General features: G+C 46.8%; 3 protein-coding genes across 13 annotated transcripts in view; 2 read left to right on the forward strand and 1 right to left on the reverse strand.

Annotated features, from left to right (window-relative positions):
• LOC108926483 (peripheral plasma membrane protein CASK-like) overlaps positions 1 to 25,894 on the reverse strand; it is a 120,662-nt gene that overhangs the window by 14,343 nt on the left and 80,425 nt on the right. For 4 of the 11 annotated variants that reach the window (XM_029249766.1, XM_029249750.1, XM_029249730.1 and 1 more), the window contains exons 6-18: positions 19,672 to 19,774; positions 19,247 to 19,422; positions 18,866 to 18,988; positions 18,663 to 18,746; positions 17,714 to 17,813; positions 15,690 to 15,707; positions 13,226 to 13,347; positions 10,498 to 10,575; positions 6,324 to 6,371; positions 5,673 to 5,753; positions 1,950 to 2,138; positions 1,094 to 1,172; positions 630 to 715 (exon numbers count right to left, since the gene is read on the reverse strand). In XM_029249766.1, coding sequence (XP_029105599.1) covers positions 630 to 715; positions 1,094 to 1,172; positions 1,950 to 2,138; positions 5,673 to 5,753; positions 6,324 to 6,371; positions 10,498 to 10,575; positions 13,226 to 13,347; positions 15,690 to 15,707; positions 17,714 to 17,813; positions 18,663 to 18,746; positions 18,866 to 18,988; positions 19,247 to 19,422; positions 19,672 to 19,774 — 1,287 coding nt within the window. The remainder of the gene's footprint in view (positions 1 to 629; positions 716 to 1,093; positions 1,173 to 1,949; positions 2,139 to 5,672; positions 5,754 to 6,323; positions 6,372 to 10,497; positions 10,576 to 13,225; positions 13,348 to 15,689; positions 15,708 to 17,713; positions 17,814 to 18,662; positions 18,747 to 18,865; positions 18,989 to 19,246; positions 19,423 to 19,671; positions 19,775 to 25,894) is intronic. The other 7 variants (XM_029249755.1, XM_029249744.1, XM_029249738.1 and 4 more) reach the window with 3 other exon arrangements.
• Positions 20,116 to 22,356, forward strand: LOC108926486 (probable G-protein coupled receptor 34). Its single transcript, XM_018739186.1, has 2 exons — positions 20,116 to 20,202; positions 20,874 to 22,356. The coding sequence occupies exon 2, from the start codon at positions 20,902 to 20,904 to the stop codon at positions 22,030 to 22,032; it is 1,131 nt and encodes a 376-aa protein (XP_018594702.1). The 5' UTR covers positions 20,116 to 20,202; positions 20,874 to 20,901; the 3' UTR covers positions 22,033 to 22,356.
• On the forward strand, positions 23,349 to 25,476 carry gpr82 (G protein-coupled receptor 82). Its single transcript, XM_018739187.1, has 2 exons — positions 23,349 to 23,504; positions 24,281 to 25,476. The coding sequence occupies exons 1-2, from the start codon at positions 23,497 to 23,499 to the stop codon at positions 25,392 to 25,394; spliced, it is 1,122 nt and encodes a 373-aa protein (XP_018594703.1). The 5' UTR covers positions 23,349 to 23,496; the 3' UTR covers positions 25,395 to 25,476.

The raw sequence follows: 25,894 nt of genomic DNA on the forward strand, positions 1-25,894 counted from the left end.
GCTGTAGAACTTAAATAAATGACATGAATGTCACAGTGTTGTGTTATTTATGCGTATGTACAAAATATGCAATAATACAGAAAATCAGACACCCACACACACACACTGTCTGAAGTTGCTTGTCCCAAGTGCGGTGGTGGTGAGCCAGAGCCTAACCCAGCAACACAGGGCGTAAGGCTGGAGGGGGAGGGGACACACCCAGGACGGGATGCCAGTCCGTTACAAGGCACCCCAAGCGGGACTCGAACCCCAGACCCACCAGAGAGCAGGCCCTGGCCAAACCCACCACGCCCCCTCGCCCCCTCCAGAAAATCAGGGAGGGGAAAACACATTTTAAGGCCCTGTACATCAGCTTGTCCAGAGTACATCCAGTTCTCCAGAATGCATTCAAAGAAATCCATGTGAGGTGAAATAGAAGAACAGTAAGAATGAGGTTGTGCAACGATTTGGATTCCTCTTGTAAACTCAAGCTCGGCGACACTTCCCCATTTCATAACACAAAAGACCACGAAACGAGCTGATGTGGGCTGATCAGGGATTTCTTTTTTTGGCAAGCAGCACACTAGACTTCCTCCTTGCTGAAAAACGGAAAAGGAAGCCCAGGTTGGCCCTTTTGGCCAATTTCTTACCAGCATCTTTTGAAGCTGCTCCACGGTCTGGTTTGCCACACTGATGCCGTTGATTTCCCGGATCTCGTCTCCAACGTGAAGCGTTCCTGGAATGGCGAGAGTGGAGCAACTGCCAGTAAGAGGTTTCCAGGAAAAGAATGTCCAAACAAACAGCAGGCGTCTTCCCCACAAGCGCTCTGATGTATTCCACCTTGTTTTTACCAAGCTTTTTTCACGAACTTGACAGCAATAATGACATAGAATGAACCACTTTTAAACCTCTCTTTAAACGGTGGACAGAGGCACAGCACCAGTGGCACCCTGCTACAGGAAATCTCGCACACCTATGGCTCCTTCCACTGCTGTGCACCAGACACACCAGCCCGTCGGTTTCCTGTCCATTGTGGAAGTCCTGTGCTAAGTGGCTTCTGGAGCTGCTGTGGTGGAGGGTGGTCATGTTTGTAGTTTGAGGGCTGCCAGCATACCTTGTCTGTGGATCATGCCACCATGCATTATCCTGGCCACAATGCAATGGTTTAAGTCGTTCATCTTCAGCGTGATGCCCTACACAGGGACAAAGGCGGGAGTAGGTTTATGGCACTTATTGGTGAAATAACTGAACTATCAGACACACTAAGCTGTTTAGTGTCTGAGCACACACTGCACTATGGATTTCCATGCAGGTGTGCAAATGTACATATCTCCATATTTTTTGCACGCATGCATTTGTAAATATATTCGCACATAGCTGTGTATGTTTGAATACTGAAACGTGCATGCTGGTACTTCGAATTACGAACATCCGAGTTATAAATTTTCAAAGATACAAACATTTCCCAGTTAATTTATGTGTAATTGCCATTTTCTTTATGCAGTTCGATTTTATAAAGTTTCTTTTGCGGAGTGGAAATAACCTGCATTTCCACTCACCACCATTAGTTGGCAGCAAAATGCACTCAGGGGGGCATTTATAGAGCTGTGTTTTTAATTTATTACAGCTTCATCTAAGACTTTTACAGAAACCACCCAGTGAATAAATAGATAAAAATAAGCAATAAGCAATATCTGAAACATCTTAGGGTGGAGTTTATGTTTAATTATGTTATGTTACGCCCTGTGTTTCTGGGTAGGCTCCGGTTCCCCGCGACCCCGTATGGGACTAGCGGTTCAGAAAATGTGTGTGTGTGTGCATATTATGACATAACTTGAGACTTCTGGTTCCAGCTGCATTCATAATTTATGGTTCAAGTGTATATGGATGTACTAGGTGGAGAGGTATATGTCACTGAAAGTACATGAAAGTGCGTCTTTAGCCTTGCATGTGTATTTTCTGGAGGGTACCATCGGCTCATCCGTGTTCTTCTGGAACTGTACGAGGCGCACACGTGTCACGTTCTCCAGGTCCATGTCACCATTGGCACTCTCAGGCGAGTCACCGTTCAAGTAGGGCGAGGTGGGTGGGGGCGTGACCCTCAGGGCTTCATCGCTGTACACTTCGTGTGCCACAACATCGTGGGTCTGCAGTAAGGCCTGAAGACCAAAAGCAGCACAGACACACATACATGCAATCAGTATTTATAAATACAAAAGCATATATATATATATATATATATATATATATACAGTATACACACACATACATACATACTCAACAAAAATAAAGCTAAACAAACACAGAGAAGTGAACGCAAACAGGCTGACGGAAATGGACACACATACACACGCTCCCATGTGCAATTACTAACTATACATATATGCATACATTCATAGACACATTTATATACATACCAGCTTAATTACTTTTACAGTGCTGTGAAAAAGTACATGACACAAAAAGGCATTTTTCAATATATTTGCATGTATGGATCATTCATTTCAACAAGGTGATGTAATTAAACAAATGATGAAAATTATTCTTTGCAATCATCGATTAAGTAATAAAGTTCAGAAATGCAATTATCCGCTTGGGGAAAAATAAATATTCCTTTAATGTCAATAGCTGGGATTGCATCCTTTGGCAGAAATCCCTTGTAAGAATTTCTTGTAATTGTCTATCAGTGTGCTACATCAACTTGAGGAAATTTTCACCCGCTCCTTCTTGCACTGCTCCTTCAGCTGTTTGAGGGCATGTCCTTTCTTGCATGTTCTGCTCGTTTCCATCCCTCCGTAGTACTTCTGTAGAGACAAGATCTAGGCGTTGACTTGACCATTCCATAACCCTCCATTTCTTCTGTTTGACTCACTTGTTTGGGTATTTGCTTGAGTATGTTGGGTCTCTTTCTTGTTACAAGGTCAGGTTACAGTTCAGCTCCAGCTTTCTTGGCAGATGGCTTCACATTCTCCTCAAGGAATCCATGGTTTGACTGATACAATGTGGAATTTGACATTGATACAATGTGGAATTCGTGGTTTGACTGAGTTTGACTGAACATCTGATATTGACTGAGGCAAGACTGGAAATCCCTTGATGATTTCTTGGGGCTCTTGGAGACATCCAGCAGCATCTTTTGGTCAGCTCTTGGGCAGGATTTGGTGGGATGACTTGGCCTGGATAGATTGCCGGTGGTTTGAAATGTTCTCCATTCCTAGACAATCTTTCAGACAGTGGAGTGGTTCACTACAGATTGCCTGGAAATGGCTTTAAAACCCTTCTGAGATCTTTGAGGACCTTAGAGACCTCTTCTGGTCTTGGCGTGATGCAGTCACACACCTAAATTGCTGAAATCAAAGCAGACTACAGGTTTCTGATGATTACATAAGGCAGTGCCCTCCAAGTCACTCTCTGATGGTCTTCTAGTCATGTGCACCTGGTTTGGTGAACCTGACTCTAATTTTAAGTTAATGATGCAGTGACTTTTTCTGCAACGTGTCAATGTTGTTTTCTAAAAATTAGACCACTTTATTTACGAGTATTGCAGAAATGACCAAACATCCACTTTTTCCAAAAATGCAAAAGGAAGACATACCTCTTCCAGAGTGTAGTTTCACACCACTGCGAGTGCATTTTCTGCACTTATCCCTTTTCTAAAAATTTCTGTTTGTGGAGTGAACACGACTTGCATTTCTGCGCTTGGCATTATTTAACAGTAACACACACAATAAAAGGAGTATGGAGACGTCTTTATTCAGCTCATCTCCACAGAGTTTACAGCTCTTATCTGTTGTTCCAGAGTGCTGGTGATCAATAACAAGACAGGGAACATTGCTCAAATTCATGGAATGAATCAACAATCGGCTCTAAACAGGAGTTCGTGGGCACTACGTATTTTCATTTTCCATATTTTGAACTAATTTTAATGTACTTTGGAGTTAATAAAATGTTTAAAAAAATTATGATTTTACAAAATATATAATTATAGCGTTATCTGAGACTCTTAAAGACCTGTAAATAAATCAAGGGATGTCTGTATTATTAACCTTCTGACTGTGTAGACAATAAAGTTTAAAGCGGCCAGAAGCTGATGACCAGTGTATAAGCATTAACTCAGACAACTATCAGAATTTATTAAGAGATTAACTTTAATTTTAAAGCTGGAGTAATGAAAAAAATGAAGTCTCATAAAAAAATATACAAAGTTTTAAATGTTTTAAAGTTGCAGCAAAAAAAAAAAAAAAAAAATCAACTGACATCCTTATGACAAACCTGTAATTTATTGTGAGTTATTGGATGGATTAATGAGTAAACCGAGTAAGGAATGGACTTCCAGCACTATTTTTATTCATAATCTGAGAAACCAGTGTATACAAGGCCCCACACACAAATGCATTTAAACACATCGCTGCCAATCAGTGTCTCCCATGTTCGGCTGCTCAGTTATGGGTGTGAGCAATCTGAGACACCAACTGCTTCATCAACGGGAAGCCGATATAAAGAGTAGCCTGGGAAAGTTAAAACAGAAGTGGACCACTGAAGGACCCTGGGCTTGGTGTCACACCCTTAATTAAGCACCAGTGTGAGAAAGGTCACATCTCAACAATGCCAAGTTCCTAGAAGTTCTGCGTTCCCACATCATCAGTGCCCAGCGAGTTCCATAGCTAAAACCAACTGCCAAGCCCACTATGAGCAAGTCACAACCCACAACTCCCCACTTTATTTGCGTCACGATTCCCAGATGTACCCATGGAACAATGGAAACCCCCAGCAGTGCAGTGCCTTCCACATGCGATACGAGGTGGTAGGACCTGGGACAAGCCAGGATTTCAGCAACCTTAGATGCCTTTGCCTGCTGTCACAGTGACAGTCCCTCCTTTTTCAGCTCCTGCCTTCTCCGGTGTGGTCTGAGTTTTAATTCCTCTCCATTCAGATCCATTTCAGTGCTTCTCCTGAGAGGTTTTCCAAACTATGTCAGCACATGTTGGGTGGCATGGTGGCATAGCGAGTAGCACTTCTGTTTCACAGCACCTGGGTGGTGCAAGAGGATGTGGGTTTGATCCCCACTCAGTCTGTGTGGAATTTGCATGTTCTTCCTGTGTCTGTGTGGGTTTCCTCTGGGTGCTCTGGTTTCCTTCCAAAGACATGCTGTTCAGGTTCATCCATAGTGTGTGAGTGAGTGACAGAGAGAGTGTGTTCCACTGATGTATGCATGAGTGACCCAGTGTAAGTAGTGTATCTAGCCATGTAAGTCACCTTGGTGAATAAGGTGTGTGGGCTTATAACACTACATAGAATTCATTGGAAGTTGCTTTGAAGAAAAGCATTTGTTAAGTGAATAAATGTAAATGAGACACTATATATAATGTGAGAAACCGATCTGTGCTCAGCATCACCCACTCTGCAATGTATGCACTCCCAATTCCATCTTCCTTTTTGCTTCATGAAGCCACACGACACCTCTGTGAGCAGCCAAAGCGCTGGGAACTTTACTTTTTGTGGGTTAGAGCTGAAGTAACACTGTCCTCAGCACGTGAAAAATAATATCCGTCACTCTGCCGTCTATCAGTGACTCCGTTAAACTCACCTCGCTGGTTGCAAACTAACATCGTCACTCCTGTAATCGAAGGGACTGCCGGCCACAGCTCTGTCAAGAACACCACGGTAAACACCTGAGCAGTGCTGGAACTCACCATAAAATGAGGCTGAGTGAGGATTCGCCTTAACTCTTTAGCATCGGTGTTTTCTGGGTAGCAGGAAATCTCTTCCAGCACCTGTGGGAACACACACACACACACACACAGAGAGAGAGATAGAGAGAGAGGCAGATATCAGCTGCTTTTTCCTGTGGGGGGTTCTCCAATGGTCTTCACCACGTACTACATCTGTGGAGAGACGGGCAGTGCTAAATCCCAACCTGCCCTTCGGGTGTCCACCAGTTCTGAGTGTCAACAGCCCCCTAGACCCATCCCCTGCTGCCGCAGCCCTTGTATTCCACATTTCGCACCAAATGACTGCGAAACCCTCCTTCTGAGAGGTCCGATTTCAAGCGGAGATGTATGTATATGCCTCACAGCTTGCTGATGAGTGCATTGCAAGCATACCAATCCTAGTTTTGTGTGAGGGACTGCACACTCCTGGTCTCAGATCAGTGTGGAGACCTGTCACAAGGCCCCTAGTTAACATAATAATATTACAGTGAGCAGCTTTCAGATAAGATCACATGATTACAGGTGATGTGTGCAGGAGAAGAAGACATCCACGGTCCTCTCTGGCCCATTTAGACACCAAAGTGCTTCAATATTTGACAAGTGTAGTGTTTTTCAAAAGGACTTTGCGCTTACATATTCCAGATGTTTCAAAGCAGCGCTTGCGTCATCCTCGGCGTAGTTCTTAGCACAGGGAGACACACAGGAGAGTCACACAGTTGTTCTCTGATGGCTCCAAAGAGGGTTTTCCAAGGTCACACAAGCACCATTCTCAGCACCAGTCTCAGTGCCAGCCAATCAGGGAGTATCATCGAAGGGGGAGGGGTTAGTCTTGGACACGCCCCCTCATTGCCTGGAAGTGCTTACATTTGCCTTCTCTCATGAGAAGAGTTATTCTGAAGCATTTCAGCACTAATGCTGATGAAGAAAAGCCAAGCAAAGCAAGAACAGTTTAAACAGTTACAAACAGGGAACGAGTTTGCGTCGCAATGTGACACAAAAATCTGGGTTAATACGGTTAAAGTTACATGGCCCGATTAATCGAGTAAAGAGGGTCTAGAAGGCCAGAAAAAGGCTCATTGTTGATACACAGAGAGTGAGGAAATAAGACTGACCTTACGATTACACGAAGGAACACAAAATACTCAGTGATATTCCAGAGAGATTCCAGAACATCACTCCAGAATTTGCGTGGGGGTTTCTGACGTAGCCCCGCCCCCACCCCGCCCCACTGGCTAGATGGCTAGAACACACACCACTGTGGCAATGCTGATTTTACACACCACTACAGCTAACACATGGGATCACAGGACACACAGATTCTGTGCTCAGCGGTGCAGGATATCCCTGTGCTTCTTGTCCTGCGTGACCCGTGTCTACAAACAGGGTGCGAGGGTGCGGCAGGTGACCGGACTGGGGCGACCGTTGTACAGGGTCCAGACCGTTGTCGCCCGTGACCCCGATCCATGGCAACCAGCACTGACAAAGACCGCGACTAAGCGATACGGAAGTGACGGGGCAAGACAGACAGGGACCTGGTTACTGCGGGTTGTGGAAAATGAAATGCACTAAGGCTGAGGACGCGATGACTGCAGTGAGTCGTGTGTGTCGCGAAATGACTGCGCTGACCTGGGTTAATGTGCGATGACCTCGTCGCAAAGCGTTTTGTTGAGCGCAGTATTTCGACTAAGGCTGATGTGTGTGTGTGACCTCCGCTGAGCTCCAGCGCTCAGGCTGGATTTGCGAGTCACAGATACAGAGACTGATGTCGGCGTCTTTAGGCAGGATTACAATTAGTGGAGTGGGTTCATGTGCCTCGCTAGCAGCAGGAATTGAACAGGGAAAGTAGGGTGCGGTCCAGAAAAATAGGGTTAAAGAGACTAAGAGGGATTCGACCGTGTTGCACGCAACTTGTAGAGCGGCCTCTGTTTGCTATGGTCTTTTCCTGTGTCCTTCAAGTAATTCCCGAAATAACTAGAGCGCTCCAGGAAAATGGGACTTGCTGTAGATGATGGAAAAACATTTCACCGTGGTGTCCATCAAACTTTCACAGTGTGCTGTGTGCTTTTCAGGAAGGTTCTCTCTGTGTTTGCATCCCAGGAAAAATGCAGAAGGCGGCAGCGGCAAAGCACTTTGGTTCCCTCCCTTGCCACGGAACCCATGCGAGCGGTCGCCAGGAGACGGCTTCGACTCGATTTCACGTCCATCATCGTCATCATTTCAGGAGCACTGAGCAACGTGAGCGGAAAATGAACATACTGCACTTGGGACTATTCTGAACCTTTGGAAATGCTTTATGCTGTGCAGAGGACCAAGAACTGCCGCCCCCCCGTATTGTATACCGCTCAATATACTATATTCTCATGTTAAGCTATTCTTACCGCGGTCCTCTCCCTAACCCCCTCCTACACTGACTACATTTTTCCAGTGAAAGTCTTCTCACCGTTTCACTGCATTTTAATGTCCCATGAAAACAGGAAAAAAAACATTTTTGAGTTTCTATGAAACCTTTGTGGAATTTCTAAAGCTCAAGGCCAAAATAGCATGTTTTTTTTAAGCTTCACTGTAACTCCAGAACTTCTGTCACTTGGTTGTTGTTGTGTGTGTGTGTGGTTCTCTAGCCTGGGCCAATTTTCTTCACAGTTAATAAAGTTTGTCTTTTCTTCTCCATCCACCCATCCATCCATACATCCATCCATCCACCCATTTATCTCAAAGAAGTAGTAGAGGTTGAAACAAACTACAAAAGCCCTCATTTCTGAGAGCGGAAAGGCTGGAAACTGATGAGACCAGTCTGAGCAAAAATAGGACCCATGACACCCAGTTGGCGCTCCAGGTGTTTCCACGTAGACGTAGACAGAAGAACAAAAACAGTCAGAGTAAGAACTCTACGGTAATATTTACCGTGTCCACTCAAACTGTAACCTACCTTAATGTCTGCTGGCACATAATACAAATTGAACCTTCATAACCATATAATTAGCTACGTTTTATGCAAAAGAAATATTTGTTTGAGGAAGTATTCGTACCCCGTAATGTAGCCCAGATCAGAACAGCTGCATCTGCACACTGCTAATATTTTAAAAATCCAGGCAGCGTCTTCATCCCGAAGATGTACGAACCGGAATGTTAAACAGTCACTTAATGTATCTTTACTTGATATTACCTGTATTTTGATTCTATATTATCACCCGTGGCTGTACTTTGTCAGACCTACATGAGTTCGAATTAAACACCCACACAGATTTTGGATGCTGTGAAGCCGAAGCGACAATTTACTTGATCTGACAAATAACAAACCCTCTACATGGTACAACCTCAAGGGATCTATGAACGGGATGAACATAAGGATGTCGCAAGAGTCCCCGGTTGAGCGAGAAGTACATCCTTCACGACCTGTGCTACGCCTCATTGATCGGGGAGGGGAAGGGAAAGGAAAGAGAGCAGCTGAACCACATATAAGTATATATTTCACATAGAAACTCGGTCTGTGCTGCGTTTGTGCTTGTAACTACGGTGATTCCAATGGTCTTGTGATTTACAGCAACAGTAAAAAGAAGAAGTTTACTGCATTCCACTTTGCTCTCACGGCATTCCTTTTGCTTAGTGGGGCCGGAACTTAAAGCAAGTTGGACTGATGTTTGTCATAAGTAATACAACAAGCTGTTTTTCGGATTTGGACATCATGCCCATGAGTTCTTACTGCTGGCATCATCTATAACACCCTTTTACTTCTTCATAGCCTCAAGAAATTATGCAAAACAGACTTAAGAACTGGGAAGACCCTCTCTTGTAAGTAAACACTGTTGCTTTAACAAATATCTTTTTGCAGAAATTCTCTTAGATATTAAAGATATCTAAGTGTTAGGACATAAAAATGAAGATGACTCATTTCTGTAGATATGTTTGTGGAAACATTTTCACCCTCTCGTGTACTACGAAGCCGCTGTGAAGCCTTTGAGCCTTAACGTGTGTAGCCTACAGTCGGCGGAGCGTCTGTCAGGAGGGCGGAGTGTGAAAATGCACCCGCAGAACCAGTTTTAGAAAGTGACAGAGGAAAAGAGAGCAGAGCAGCTGAGAGCAACACCTGCGAGTTTTGAGAAGAGCTGGTTTTGCAACGAGAAGAAAGAAGGAGACTGATGTGGTAAGCGATGATCAGCATGACTAGAATCATCGCTCACTGTTAGCTGTCAGGGAGGAGGGAAAAAAAAAAAGTCTAAAGCACACGGGCAAACGGAGGGAAGAATGGACACGCCATCAAACCCTTTCCTGAGGTGGAGCACATCCTGAGCGCATTCTGTTTAAAAGCCAATTAACGTCAAAATCAAGACGCAAATAATTTTTAGTGTCCAATTGTTATTTGCAAACTGGCAATTTTCTTGAAGAGAAACAAAGGAATTAGTCTGAGAGATGAAAAGGTTCTTATGCGGTACATCTCCCTTGGTTTGACCTATCGAACCATGCAAGATCTGAGGAACCCCGACGTCCCAATACGTCTAAAGAGAGTAATGACAGCAGCAAGAATGAGCAACGTTTTCCCTCCGCTGCACTGAACAGTGACACTGAGACACTCCAGGTATGAACCACTATGCTGAATGTGTGAAAGTAATATTTCTCACTGTAACTGGGGACACACGAAAAGCCGAATGCGGACATGCTGAAACTGCACTCTAGAGGCATAGCTCTGCGTGCTTCACTGAACATCAACATCTGGTTCCCAGGAGACCTGCATGGCTCGGTTCTAGAATCCAGACGAAGGCCTTCTAGCCTGCGGTGGGGTATGGGAGGGGGTGCTCATGCAGGATCCCACCTCTTTGACTCTCTGGACAGCGTCACTTGGAGGGTTCCGGATCTGAGGGGAGGACTTGGTGTTGATCTTGTCATACAGCTGCAAGGAAGCGCAATGAAAAGGGACGGAAAACAACATCAGACTTGCATTTGCTGCTATTCTTGTGTTTGTTTGCGCTCGCTGTCGACGGGATGGCACTGGAGCAAACAATCACATCATTTCCAGTCGCTCACCGCAGCTGAGGGTCTGCTGCTCTCACTATTAGCAGCTGCACTGCAAGCTGAGATGGTACTATTAAAGCACATTTAAAGCACAGGCTTAGCGAAACAGTGGCCCGAACCCAGGCGTCACCCTCAGTTTGAATACCCCAGCGATCCTCTTTTCAATTTCAATTCCTACCTCCCCTGCAGGACATCGTTTTTCATTCCCGCACTTGTCAGTTGAGATTTTCCTCAATGTTAAGCGATTATTGATCGGCAAAGCTAGAGTGCGGCTGTTGAGCTCATCTCTGCACAGAGGAACGCAACGCGTTTCCACAAGATGCAGAGATTTGCAGGCTTTCCGATTAACAGAAGCACCGTATTTGGGAGCAAAGGTAAACGCGGTACCCGATGCAGCGTGGGCGCTTTGCACGAAGACGCCTGACGCGTGCAGCTCTGCGCCAGCTGCTCTCTCCCTACGAGCGCAGCACAGAGGTCAGCAAAGGCCATTATGCAATGCTGTAGGTCCGGCGCACATCGAACCCGTGCACTTCCTCCTCTGTCATCTCCCTGCTGTTTCCTCACAATAAACCCAACGCTGCCTTGCACACGAGAGACGCGCTTTGCAGGGAAATGGACGGCAACGCATCTAGGTGAAGGAACACACTCCGGAGTTGCGTGCAAAAGCTCCATGTCAATTTCTGTGGGCGTCACACACACCGACCACAGTGCATGCAGCCGAGACGCACACACTCACTTGGTGAGCCCGCGGCCTCAGACAGAGAGAGCTGCGCATCGGCATCGTACCGCACACCTCTGACATGCGGGAAAACTGCTGAAACCCACACAAGGGTCCTGCCGTTACCGTAGTACAAACTCTATTTACTGTGACAGACAAGTGTCGATAGAAGTCTTTCAAGGCCTAGGAGTAACAAAAGAAGAAACAACACCCTTCGGTGTCACAGTTAAATAAAAATACTAAACAAAACACTGCGAACAGAGTGAATTTCGTAGCTGCTCTTGCTGTACGGATATCATACAGAGGAGCTGTGAGAGTGAAATTATACTTCGTTCTTCATCTTGAGGCTACGAGGCTAATTTTTTTTCATCTCAAGAGTTTATTTTCCCACTGCTCGTATGAAAGGAGTGTGTTTCAAGACACCCCACAGGCATTTCCGCTCAGTACCAGGCACATTAATAAATATGGCGGAGGGCAGAGATGTGTTCAGCTCACCGACCGCGGTGCCGGGCAGCGTGGCGATGACGCAGCGGGGGGCAGCGGATTCAACGCCCGAGGGGGCTTCAGCCTTGCTGCCAGCCTCTCTCCGCATGTCCCCCTTCGGAAAAACGATTAAAAAGAAAGCCGGCGCTGGGCGCCTGCACTGCAGTAAGTTGCTCGGCCAAAAAACCCGACTCTGCCGCTGCATTTGCTGGGGGTGCCATGCAAACACGAGTCCCTGTAACACACTCCTGGTCACTGCGATTTCGCAAAAAGCTGAAACAAGAACACTGTTGAGCACCGCAAAGAATAACAAACACTAACCTGTCAAACACAATTGGGTGTAATTTATCAACAGGAGCCTGTGTTCCTTCTTTATTTACAGTGTGTAGCTCACACTTTCCCCAGTGTAAGTGACTTCACCAATTTATACAGCTGAGTAGTTTTCACTGCATCAGTTTTGGGTGAGAACCTTGACCAACGGTACTGCAGCAGGAGGGAGGATTCGAACGTGGGCCCAAGGCGACAGTTCTAACCACTTTGCCACCTGCTGCTTTTAGCTGAACGAGCAAGTGAACTGGGGAGTAAATGGAAGACGCCTGTGCTGAGCCCTCTGTCACCACACACACACACCACACAAGAGTACCCTCCCAGGACGCTGCAGAATAGCACTGACCCAGAAATAGCCTCCCCGGGGCCCTGATGTCGATACCAAAAGGCTGTAATTACTGCACTTTCCAAATTACCCACATACCTAATTGTATTTTAAAATAAAAATTCACCACTGAATTGAAAATACATTTTCGGCACAATCTAAACCACCCCATTCAGGCCACACAAGGGCCCTTCTGCTCAGCGAGGAACAGCAATATTACAGAGCATTGTAGCCACAGTTAGAATTTAAGTATGTATTTTTGTCACATTGATTATAGGCTGTGTGACAGTACAGTACGGTACCTGGTTGGGGACCAATGCGGGCTTACATTATTCTAAGCTGCTACTTTAGTCCTTCGTAGAGAGAATACCATACTTCATACTCAGTGTTTTACACTACCTTTTGTGGTGGCATGTGATCTTTAAGCTGGTGCGTTAGCATCTTAAGCTGGCGTGGTAATATACCCTGGTGATTTAGGAGGAGTGTTCGCAAATATGGACCCTGATGCAGAGGCACACAGGAGGTAGTGCGGGAAGATACTGCAATGGAAGCGCTGCGCTTTAGCGAACGTGCAAGCCTGTCTGCTAGCGCTGTGTGTTAGAATACACACTAGCATGTGTGTTTGTGTGTTAACAAACGGGCTGCGGTGTGTGTCAGCTGTACGCCGCCACTCACGTCCAGCAGAGTGTGGAGGTGCTGGTCCTGGAAGACGCTGTGCAGGAAGTCCAGGTCCTTCTCGCTGCAGTCGGTCAGAGCGTGGATCTCCTCCAGGCTGTCCAGCACCTGTGACACGGCCCCTGCGCTTGGATGGACAGACACGCACACGCACACACACACACACACACACACACGCACACACACACAAAGATACACAGTGCCACTGAGATTTGACCCTTGCCCAAGGCCGATGGGCTTCAATGCCTTTTAAGCAGTCAATGGGTCTAACTAGGCAACTAAAAAAATTGAAATAAAATGATTTTATAGAGTATATTAATATAAAATACTATGGTAATGCAACTCTCTTCTAAATCTCTTTCATATGTATGATTTTTTTTTTTTTGGGAAAATGGAACCGACAAATTTTGATCTGGAACAGGTTTCCCCTACAGTAAAACCCACTTTACTATGTTAGTCATGTGTCCAACACAGGGTAACGGCTTGTAAACCTGTTTTAAAACATTAAATGGGTTGACGACTGACTATGCACTAACTAGAATTTTCTCTTTTTCGAAATTCTGTCAGCTTGCCCTCCAGCACAGACACAAACATGCGCATGGTTTGCACCTGCAGTTCCATAAACTACGTCCAGATCAATAGGCTCCCAACAGGGCCGATATTTGCTCGTTTCTGACAGATGGTCTAAAGTCTTGTTTTCACGTTAAAATGGCAAAACATGCAGAATGGCAGTAGATGATAGCAGTGGAAATGAACTCTGAAACAACAAGAGGTGGAATAGAAATTTTTAATACTGCCATCTCGAGAAGCAGACAATCTGGAAACAAGAGAGTATTGCGTAGATTTGTGCAAACTCGGTCAAAACATTGATAAGGGGTAATAATTTTTTTTCAAAAGACAGTAACTCATTTAGCTGTATTTCATGTCAGCAGCAGAAATAAGGGCAAGATGTAAATGCAAAGTGTAAAGCAAGAGCTGTTAAGTGATATGTCACTTAATATGATTGCAAAACAGAGTTATGTCGATTATAACTGTGTGTGTGTGTACACATGAAGAATTTGAGGACTCATGTTAGCAAGTGCGGTACTATTTGACACCGAAGAGGTGAAAAACAGGTAATCACTGGACAGCCTGTGTAACAGCCTGTCAACAGCGATGAGCGCGGAAACCGTAGAGCAGGGTTGTCAAATACAGCACGAAGAACAAGAGGAACGGAAGTACACACAAAAGCGCTTGAGTTCTTAAAAACACACGCTGCATATTCGCACAAGTGTGATGCAGACCAGGGGTGTCGAACACATGGTCTGGGGAAACTTTTTTGCCCAGCCTGCATACTGATTCGGTGAGGATTCGGGCCGAACTGTGACGACGCACTGTGTGAACCAGCACTAATACACGCTAATGATTAAAGTGTATAAATTAATCTGCCTATGCAAAGTTACGCAACTGTAAGTAAAGCCATCTATTGTACAGCCATCGAACGCCTCACAGTTCCTTTCCCAGGGGATCAGAACGGTTTAAGATCCAGCTCCAACTGCCCTGCTGGCATCGGAGGTTCTAGAGAAGGACTTGGGGGACGGGAGCGCGGGAACAGATGCTTTCCTGTGCTTCGGCGGTGAAACGTGACACTAAGTGCGCACGCGCACACGGCGGCCAGAGCTCCAGAACACACTGAACTACAGAGGGGTCACAAAGGAGGACACCATCCCCCCAGTGCATACATTCATAAATCTAGAAGCGTGGGCTGCATTTACGGGCTGTTTAGTTGTAGGTTCAAATCTGTGCGGAGTTTGCATGTTCTCCCTGTGCGGGTTTCCTCCGGGCGGGGGATGGGTTCTCTTTCCTTACTGAAGCCCCTTCAGTTCTGTGTGATCAGCAGCTCCGACCGGCGTCGCTCTGCAGTCTCATGTTCTACTGATGAAACACGAGGCACGACAAAGGGTGTGTCAGCGCAGTCCGGGCGGGACGTTACGGCCGTGTTCTAAGCTAAGCAGCGTCAGGCAAGTAACGTACATAAAATAGAAAATGTCATGTTATGACACTGGCGTTTTTTTTATTGATTTGTTCTTAATCATATTAACATTGCTGAGCTGTCACTAACAGCGGTGCGGGGGAGTCAGAGGTCGAGGCGAACAAATGAGCAATGTTGAGTCAGTGCGGCGGACCGCAGGGGTACAGGCTGCAAACAGCGCTCGCCCTCTCTCTTAGTCACTGTCTCTGCTCTTACGTGATAGTGACGTTCCTATCGGGCCCCGCTGCGCGAAAGGAGTTTGACACCCCTGCTAGACCCTTCATCGACACAGCAGCAGGCTGGACCTACTAGGTGGACGCTGGGAAACCACAGGACACACAAAGGCAGTATTAAATGTTGGATTCACATGGATGGGAGATGGTCGGTGGCACTAAATTAGAAACGTGACAGTCCACGCGGTTACTTCGAAAGCCATGACATGGCGATACCTACTTTCCGCAGCTAGCAGTCCTAGAAGGCGGCAGCAGCAACAGGACAAACGATAGATGTTAATTCTGGGACATGGGGTTAGTTAGCAGGTTCTCGGACAAGAAGGTCTGAGAACTCCTTCAAAAAGTACAAGCACAACAAGCAAACAGTCCTTCAGACAATAAACAGAAACCAACCAGAGCGGTAAGAAGGATACAAATGTCATTGTACATCCTGTTCAGCTTTATTGTTAGGAGCAGGTTCAACAAAACGGGGCTCAGGCTCAGAATGAAAGAACACAAACCGAAGGTCACTGCAACTGGTTCATCTGGAACAATGAAACAGCATCCAGTGTGAAACCGATGTCAAAAGATGACATACATGTCTGAACATGAGTTTGAGCATCGCGGAAGAGTTGGACTCGCCGAGCCATTAGCACACACCAGTTAGCAGGATTGCACAATGTGTGCGCGCGCGCGCGCGCGCGCGCACACACACACACACACACACACACACACACACACACACACAGTACTCAATCATAAAAACCCACGCAAACACACATCGCTGGCCCTCGTCTCAGTGCGTCCTAAGCGCTCCGTTTGGATTCCGAGTGTTTACTGTGCCACAGCAGAGTTTGCCCCTAAATAGAGAGAAGACAGCAAGGCAGACTAAAGTGCCAGTTCTTGGTCACTTCGGCGTCTTCCCACGGTGCGATGCAACGATTCCCTCTTCTCTCTGTCTTAATCTCAACTTTCATCGGATGTTTACGGGAAACGGCAGCACGGCACCGGCTTGGAAATCAACGAAGCGAAGGAAAGCTGTCTAGGCTACAGCACTCCGAGGTATGGGTCCCATCTGTGAGCCATGAAGCCAAACACGATGTGGAATCATCTAGACGGAATGTGGGCACGTCATACAAGTCGAGAGCAGCTATCTAGGCCTGGGCATCTCTGCTTCGGGAAAACCAAAGCCAGGTGTAACATCAGTGCTCTGAGAGCACAGGGCGCCAAGAGGAAGTGAGAGTCTGCTCTCGAGATGCACGGAAGGGTTGCTCAAGCGGCCTCTTCCACTTACAGTCTGGGGCAGTAAGAACAGACAGAGTTGCAACTTTCTCAATCTTGGCATGTCACGCAGCTCGAGTGTACAAGCAAGATTTTCGGGGTTCAGAGGGGGTCCCTTCTCACCGAGTTTGAGTGGGTTCATCGCCGACCGAACGAACGCTGCTCAGTTCCTTTCGGCCTCCGGACGCCAAAAGAGAAGCGATTCTCAGATACAGACAAAAGCGCTCGAGTTCTTAGAAACACACACTGCGTATTTACACAAGTGGTCTGTGCTATTTTTTATGGTTTCAAAATGCCCTTCTGGGTGAGCGTATTTATCTTTTATTCATCTCTGGAGGGAAATTCTGTTTTCCAGTGGTGCTTCACACTCATAGGTCCTGCTGAGAAAAACTCCTGGGTTTTATTAACTTCTGAATTTTAAGAAATGTGACCGGGAGGATCAATTCATAAAAGAAGAGACATTAGAAATGAGATTTTCTGTAATGCTGGAGTTCTGAATGCCTCAAGCAAGACCAAAACATTTTTTCCCCCACCAGGTCTTTTTTTAAACCAAGTTTTTATCCATTTTAAGCCACCTGTTGATGAATATTTCCTTAGATTATACAAAACACATTGAATTCAGGCAAATGTCACAGATGTTACTGTTTAAAATGGTAAAGAAAACTTTCATCATTAAGTGAAGGATTGTGTTTTCAAAGCCAAAGTAAAATAAGGGAAAAACATGGAAAAAAATACTACAAAATAGCTGTACTGCCCCATAATTCATATAACTAAATGTTTCTGCAAAAGAAAAAAAAAAAAAATTAAGTTTTTTTTCAGATGTGTGTGTTCTGCAACTTTTTTAGTGGGCAAAATTGCATTTGAGTACATGTGGTATTTGTGGGATTATTACAATAATAACCCCACACCTATAAACTGTGTACACAAGAAGCAAGACTTGTGGTGCCTTCGGGTTATTGGAGGACCGACAGAAGATTGACCTACCTGAGGACGTTGGGTCTTCTGAGAAATCTGGCAGCTCTTCAGGCTGATCGCCATAAAAGGAGCTGAACTTGTGGCTGGAGACAGCAGCTAGTACCGCACCCTGGATGGGGGGAAAAAAAAAACCCCCAAACAAATACGTGCGTTATCTCTTTAGAAGCAGCTGCATGCACACGCGCCCAGAAAGGTCTTGCTGCTGGGTGTCAAGCGTTAATAAAACCACAAAAGTAAGATGCAGCGCTTTTGGCAGCATACGAAGATGTCATGCTCTGATATTAAACCCCACCAAAAAAAGACAAAGAAAAACAAACAAACAAACAAACAAACAGCCCAGCAGGACTCTGCAGGAACTTTGCATGAGGGAGCTGCAGACTGCGGCACAATGTAAGGACTATAAAAGGACAACAGATGCTACCATAATGAGAGAACTGTTTTAGCCAACAATTTAAAATGCAGCGAGTCAACAATAAAAACTAGGTTAAGCGTACATTACGATGTTCCAAACCATCACTGCATCATTAGCCAGTACATAAATATGTCCAAATTAGAAATAAAAGTATGATTTTGATCATCAACTTATTCTTTGGAGCAGCAGGTGGCCTAGTGCTGGTGGCACCACCTTACAGTCCAAGGACCCGCTTCACATCCCACCGCCTGCCGTAGTGCTGCGGGTTATGTCAGGCAAAGACGACGCGGGGCACCGTGAGGTGAGGTACGGTGGAATATGAACTGCTCTAAGTGGGGTTGGGGACGTTTAGCTAAAGAGTTACAGAGAGAGAGTTTTTGGGCTGATATGGACCGGACAGTGAGGCCTTGGCTCTGCTTTGGGGTATCTGAGCAATGGTTTACGGTTATAGTCACATAGGTGGGGGTGTATCTCGGTGTATTCCAAGAGTGTTTGTGCTGATATTATGGATGGGACAGAACGCAAGACCCCAGAGGCCTCTCTCACTTTCAGCTTCCTCCGGGCATTGAACTTCCTCAGCTGCTCCACTGTCTCAGGAAGGTGGATCTTGTAGGCGTAGCGGTCTCTCTCCTGCACCAATGCACAAGAAAGTCAACAGCAGCCAAGCACACCCTCAGGCACTGATGGGGGGGACCCAAAGTGCACAGACTGTGCAGTAATGTCAAGGAATCAGAGTGGCGCCCGCCTACCTTGAGCCAAGGGTGGTTGAGGGCCTCGTAGACGGTGATCCTCTCTGCGGGGTCGAGCATCAGCATGCGACGCACCAAGTCCTTGGCGCTCTCTGAAATGTGACTCCACTGTCGCGGGTTCATCTGGGGGACACAGAATGACATGAGGGCTGCTGGGAAAGTGTGAGGGTGTCATCCCATCCAGCAGCAGCAGGTCTGGAGGTCAGCAAGACAGCTTTTGGGAGCAGCCCCTGCAGAAGGTATCTTGGGCACTGCAGGTCCTGCACTTTAAAACCCATCGCTGCAGCAACACATTTCCATGTGTGAAGGTTTCAACATCCAGAGCGAACGGGTGAGATAAAAGGTGGGACTGAGGACGTAGCTATGGAAATGAAGTCCTACCTTGTACTTGCCCTTGATGATGCCTTCAAAGAGCCTCTCCTTGGTGCCGTAGAAGGGTAGGCAACCGCTGAGCAGGATAAAGAGGATCACGCCACATCCCCAAACGTCCACCGGCTTGCCGTAGGGTTCCCGCTTCACCACCTCTGGAGCCATGAAGTGCGGCGTCCCCACACGGCCTGCGCACATGGGTCCAAGTCACTCATGCGGAAAGGCGTGTCTCTGGCTCTCCCACTTGCATGCATACACGCACGCAGTGCTTTTGAACACCACCATGCTGACAAAAATACACTGCACAGGAAAAGTGTAATTTCAAAGGCTCTTTCTCTTCTTGCCTCCTGGGAGTTAAAAAAAAAAAAAAAAAAAAAAGCTAAGGTGCCTTTTACTTTCTTGAACGTGGCGACACCACTGTGCGCGCGAGTACGCACCCCCGGCCACCAGGCCCGACTCGCCCAGCTGAATGGCGACGCCAAAACCCCCGAGCTTCACGGGCGCCGAGTTCTCCTTGGAGGCCAGGAGGACACAGTGGGGCTGTGGAAATGGAGCGGGACGGGAACATGCAGTTAGTGTTCGGCTCCGTCTCAAAGCACACAGAGACAGAGCCACGCAAGCACAACTGCAGGGAAGGACACCGCACGTGGGACGTCCAGTGCAGATCTGGCCGTTCCATCGACTGCCCGCATTTCCATGGGTAATGCTTGCAGAAGTACATCTACATTTCCTTCTCCTTTTCTGCACCCGCAGCTGAGATGTAGGCGGGACTGGGGATCACGTTCGCGCACCCAGAGAGAGACCTTCAGGGGCCGAGCTACACGCCGCAAACCAGACAAACTTGGGGGGGGTGGGGTGGGGGGGGTGCGAGCAAGCGAGGAGAGCGCAGCTGACGCTTCTCACAAGTCAAGTCAGAGTGAGCCGAGACAAAGGTGGGTGAGAACCTCTCCGTGGACACCATGCAGACGGTGAGTAATCCCACTTTGTCTGAGTACCGCTTCACACACTTTATTTCAGTTTTACTCATAACTGAAACCAGCAGACGGGTGCACGTCTCCCAAGGAAGGGGAACACACACAAAATGCTACATGAACAGGGTAACAGCTGCACTGAATGGTTGCTGCAGGAATCATTTCTGAAGGTGAGAATGAAAGCTGGAAAAAAGCCCAACCAGACCAGGCACCTCTTTGTTGAATATTCACATCGAAATCTACGTCTATATCTGCTCTCAGTTACTGGCTGCGTGGACTCTTGCAATCCTGACGCCGTAAGTCACCTTAGAGAAAGGCAGGGGCTAAACAAATAACGACAAGACAAGAATGATACCGACGACAGGAACAATGTAACTATTGCACGGCGCGCTTAGTGCTTTCAAAGGAAAAAATGTTCACATGACGTACAAAATGAAGCTTCTTGCAGCAATTTACCCATTTGAACACTCGGTCACTTTTCCTGTAGCAATTCAGGGGAGCTGTGTTGATCAAGGGGACAGCGGTGTGAGGCAGGATTCAAACCCAAGTCCGTTGAGTGCAAGGCAGCAGCTCTAATCACTCCCCCACTTGCTGTGTCATATCCTCTTACAGGAAAAGTAAATGTTTTCTGGTCTCTCTCTCAAAAACCATTTCCCTCTGCTCCGCAGGACTGAAAGCAGCAGCTGTGTAGACACGATGTCAGGCGCGAGCACCAATTCGTACCCATTCTCCAGCACGGAGGTGAACACGCACGGCCATTTGGCTGCTGACCACAACGATAGCTGCCTGCTGGATGACTCGACGCTGCGGATCCCCCTGGCCTTGACCTACTCGTTCTTCTTTGTGTTCGGCTTGGCGGGGAACTTGCTTGCGCTCTGGGTGTTTATGTTCGTCCACGTCAAGAAGAACTCTGTGCGAGTGTTTCTGATCAACGTCGCCATCGCCGACCTCATCCTGCTGGTGTGCCTGCCTTTTCGGATCTTCTACCATAGCAACAGCAACCAGTGGCCGTTGGGCCAGACCTGGTGCAAGGTGGTGGGCAACGTCTTCTATATGAACATGTACATCAGCATCATCCTCCTGGGCTTCATCAGCGTGGATCGTTACATCAAGATCCAGCAGGGTGCCCCCCGGCGCCTCCAGGGGAGCGGCTGGAGTGCAGCGGTCTGTGCTGTGGTCTGGGTGTTCGCCATTGCTTCAGTCATTCCCATGATCATGTTCTCTGAGGGCAACGAGGAGAAGAACAAGTGCTTCCAGTACAAGCAAAGGCAGAAGGCTAAGGGGAAGGCCTACTTTAACTTATTTCTCGTGGTTTTCTTCTGGCTCATCTTCATCTTCCTCATGGTCTCCTACGGGAAGATCGCAGCGAAGCTGCTCAGAGCTTCCAGAAAGAAGCCGGACCTCCCCAACGCACTGAGGTACAACAGGACGGCCAAGAAGTCCTTCTTCGTCCTGTTCCTTTTCACCATCTGCTTCGTGCCCTACCACATCTTCCGCATCTTCTACATTCACTCACAGGTGTCGGACACGCCCTGCTACTGGAGAGGGATCATGGACAAGACCAATGAAGTGGTGCTGCTGCTCTCTGCTTTTAACAGCTGTTTGGACCCGGTCATGTACTTCTTGCTTTCCGGTTCTGTCCGCAAGGAAACTATACGGCTCATTAACAACACCGTCTTCAACGTGCAGGACAGTAGCGGCAACAGCTCCACCACCGAGTTCCGGAGGCCGTCCTTGGGCCAGGTCAGCAACACCACGAGGAACAGCATGAGCCTGCTCATCACCCAGCGCTGCAAGTCCACGCCACCGAACGACCTCCCTCGCTAACCGTTGACTTTCTCTCATTGACCAGCAGGGTGCAGAATCTGCCTGGATGTCCATCCGACAGACAGTGCCAGCAATACTGACGATACTGCAGACAGATAGCACCAAAGAGCGGACTGCTGAATGTTCAACGACACTCATTCTTAGACAAAGGTGCTGGCTCAAAAAAGGAGTGTTGAAAAGCAGACTGATATCTGCAATAAGAAAACTGGTGAATTCTTGCTCTCGATTAAATTGTGGACTGTATGACACTAATAACATTGACCACCCATGAAGAGTCATTGAAACAATTAAAAGTAATTACAAGGCTGGCTCAAAATGTTCATATTGCCCTTATCCATCATATGATAATGGATACTTTTTTGACTTTGTAGATTTGGTTGTACTTTGACTTTTACGTTTACATTGTAATTATATATTTTTAATGAAACTAAAAATAAAACTTTACAAGTAACCTGAACTGTAAATTCTGGTGCTTGTCCGAATCAGCATGGAGACAACAGATTTTTTTTGGCTCTTAGTTGTGGAAATGCTGTGCGCTTGCGTGGAAGGAGACCAACTCTCTAAATCCATACACACTTCCAATGTAAGCAAGTGCCATCACTCCGCTTGCCAGAGGGAACCTCAGGCACAGACACTATTTTAACATGTGGTTTCCACATGAGTAAAGTATGTAAAATCACTATGCAAATTATGTAAATGGACCTAAAACAAACTTTAGTTTTGACTGTATGATCAGGCCAAAATGCTCCTCTCATTGTTCTGTTCATGACGCACATCAACACCATCACTGCATGTGGTTTTTTTGAGGTCATCTCAGGTCTGTGGTCTCCACATGTGCTAAGGAAACAGGTCACAATTTCTGCCTTCATTGTCACTGTGATCATTTCATCACTTGTTCTCTAACAGGAATTGGCAAACAAACAGCTGTTTTCTACATAGAACAGGATGTTTAGCGCCATTCTAGGCAAGACTGAATATACCTTTCAAAGAACCAGAAGAGGAAAATGTTGCACTTGCTACCTACTGAGTCCAGCATTTGCAACTTTCGATACAGGAGGGTAACTGTGGTCACTCCAGGCCTGCAATGCGTCTATTCAGCCACACCGCGGCAGGCAGTGTGGATCTTAACGGACCGATGCAAAAATATGTCAAGAAGCATCAATATGGTTCTCGGCAAATTCTCAACTCATCTGCACTGACACACCACAATATCCCCCCACGACACACACACACACACACACACACACACACACACACACACACACACACACACACAAACACGCCGAGCACTGCAGATCAACAAAGAGACAGGCTGTTCTGCTGAAGAGATCGAGAGAGCTGCCCGGCCTCATTGACGTCGCGCAAGAAAAAAGGAAGAGGAGAAAACAAACAGGGAAATGACTGACACACAGCTAAGAAAACTCAAAAGTGAGCTCGTCGATTCAGGCAACTTCAGTAACTGCAATGACTAGGTGAGTGACATGTTTTACTGTCAAAATTACTGGAATCCTTAAAGCGAAAAAAAAATCAGTTATCATCAGCACTGAACTGTAACCTGGTCAGCGAAAAAAAATAAAAACAAAAAAAAATTAAGGATACTCAGATTATAAATATATGCTGTAGAAATATATTTGCATGGTGACCATTTTTGTATATGCTTTTTTGAATTCTAATGTTACATGTACTGAACTGAAGTTACTTTTGACGACTTACAGATAAAAATATCAGTAAATGGTGGATATTCTCATCACTGGGCCAAGTAAACTGTTATATATTCAAATTTCTTAGGCAATTCTGGAAAAATGACCAAAACACACAGTTCATCATTTTGCAAGAATACACTACTCAGCACATAATGTCTCATTTAAAAGAAAGGATCAAATGTATTTTAAAAATACATGTGGCCAAAGATAAGGTCGCAGCCCCTTTATTTCTTGTCAAAGCAGGTTGTCAGAGTCGATGCCAGCAGCCAAAATCTAACAACAGACCGATATAGAAATAAATTCAGTTTAATTGAACTTACCGTCCTGTAGCGCCCTTCCCAAAAATTGGCCTCGCACTGCCTAACAAAGAATATCGCAGGAAGTACAGAGGAAAATGCAGGAAGTAAGAACATCAATAAAGCACGGTTACGAGTGAGGAGAAAAGCTGGTTGGAGAAAACACCAAAACTCCAAGGTTAATTTCAGAGATCTGTTCTAGAGCTCTAGATGAAATTGCTGTACTCCTTGTCCTCTGTTCCCTGGTAGTTCATTGGAGAATGTATCCAAGGACGGAAGAGTCTGCTTCCCTGAGCCCGACGGCTCCTGCCTGTGTGCGTCCTACGCTACACGTGTCGTCCTGCCCACGCTCTACGTCCTGATGTTCCTCCTGGGTCTCCCAGGGAACCTCATGTCTCTCTGGATCTTCATCAAGAAAATACACAGCAAGACCTCCACGCACATCTACCTGGTGAGCTTGGGTGCCTCGAACCTGTTGCTGTGCCTCACCATGCCCTTCCAGGCGGCCTACTTGGCGGCAGGGACTGATTGGAATATGCAGCAAATGGTCTGCAGGATAGCCATCAGCGGTGTCACACCACTGCTGCACATCAGCATCTATGTGGGTGTATTCATCCTCACCTGGATCGCGCTCAGCCGCTGCGCTCTGCTGGTGCAGAACGACTATGGCGGACGACCCAGCACCTGCACCCGGCTGCTGCCACCTGTTTTCTTTCGCAAGCTCCGGCAGGCCAGCTTTGCCAGGGCCACCTGTGCAGCCACCTGGCTTTTCGTGCTCTCCTGCGTGTTGCCTGTGAGCATCTACTACTCCGTCCAGGAGGTGGTGCAGAAGGATGACTTGGTCAGTCAGGGCTGTTATAGGGTTGCAGTGGAGGTGGGTGGAAACAGTACCCAGAAATCCTCCATAGTAGCCATAATGCTCTTCTGCATGTGCTTCATCGTGGTGATGGCCTGCTACATCTCCGTAGTAAGGCACTTCATCCGCTCCCAGAGGAGCCGGATCGTCTTGGACAAGCAGCGCATGTACAGTCACGTCTTTCGCAAAATCGTAGTCATCCAGGCGGTGCTGATAGTCTGCCTCCTGCCTTACCACGTATTCAAGGCCGTGTTCATCGACAGGGCCTGGCGACAGAGCCGTCCGTCTGCCGACGGCTGCCATCCGATGTCCCAGTTTGTGGAGATAAAGAACTTCCTCCTCTGCCTGGCAGCTCTCAGGTGTAACACCGACCCCATCATGTACCTCCTGCTGGACAAGACTTTCCGCAAGAATGCCCTGGAAATGTTTAATGTCTGCATCGGCTCACAATCCTCTCAGAGCACAGGGTCAAACATGGCCGAGGGACCCACGTTCTCACAAAGTTGAAAAAGCCAGCGAATGACCGGAAAGGAGAACCAGCGTCTGAAAGATGTCAGGCATTCAAATACAGTAGCACAAAGTAACAGTGTTGGAGGTCCAGGAAAGACAACTCAGCTCATAGGAGAAGGTAGTGGCGTCTTCAAGGGAAAGTAGGAAGCTTAGTTATGTCTCCGCCTTCTTGCAGATTCTTTCAAACATTCTCGGTTCCTCTTCGATTTATAAGAATACGAAGATTTGGTTACACCTGAACTCCAGCTCCGAGCAATCAGCTGATTTTGAGGAAGCCATGGCTCAGCAACTGGTACTACATATCATTTCAAATCCATCTAATGCGTTCCGACCACTGGAGCGGTTTTCTGTGCAAGGGAGGAACATAAACAGTTTAGCGCTGCCTTCTTGCATGGATGTCCGTAAGGTGCAAACACTGGGAAGAACACATGAACACAACACACCCTGAGCGAGACTCAAACCCATAACTGCAAATGAGCTCAGCAGGTTGTAGGGAA

The sequence above is a fragment of the Scleropages formosus genome, chromosome 1 (genome assembly GCF_900964775.1).
Source record: "Scleropages formosus chromosome 1, fSclFor1.1, whole genome shotgun sequence".
NCBI lineage: Eukaryota > Metazoa > Chordata > Actinopteri > Osteoglossiformes > Osteoglossidae > Scleropages > Scleropages formosus.

Coding starts and splice junctions, on each gene's coding strand:
- LOC108926486 (XM_018739186.1), top strand. CDS start 20,902: ATGTCAGGCGCGAGCACCAATTCGTACCCATTCTCCAGCACGGAGGTG.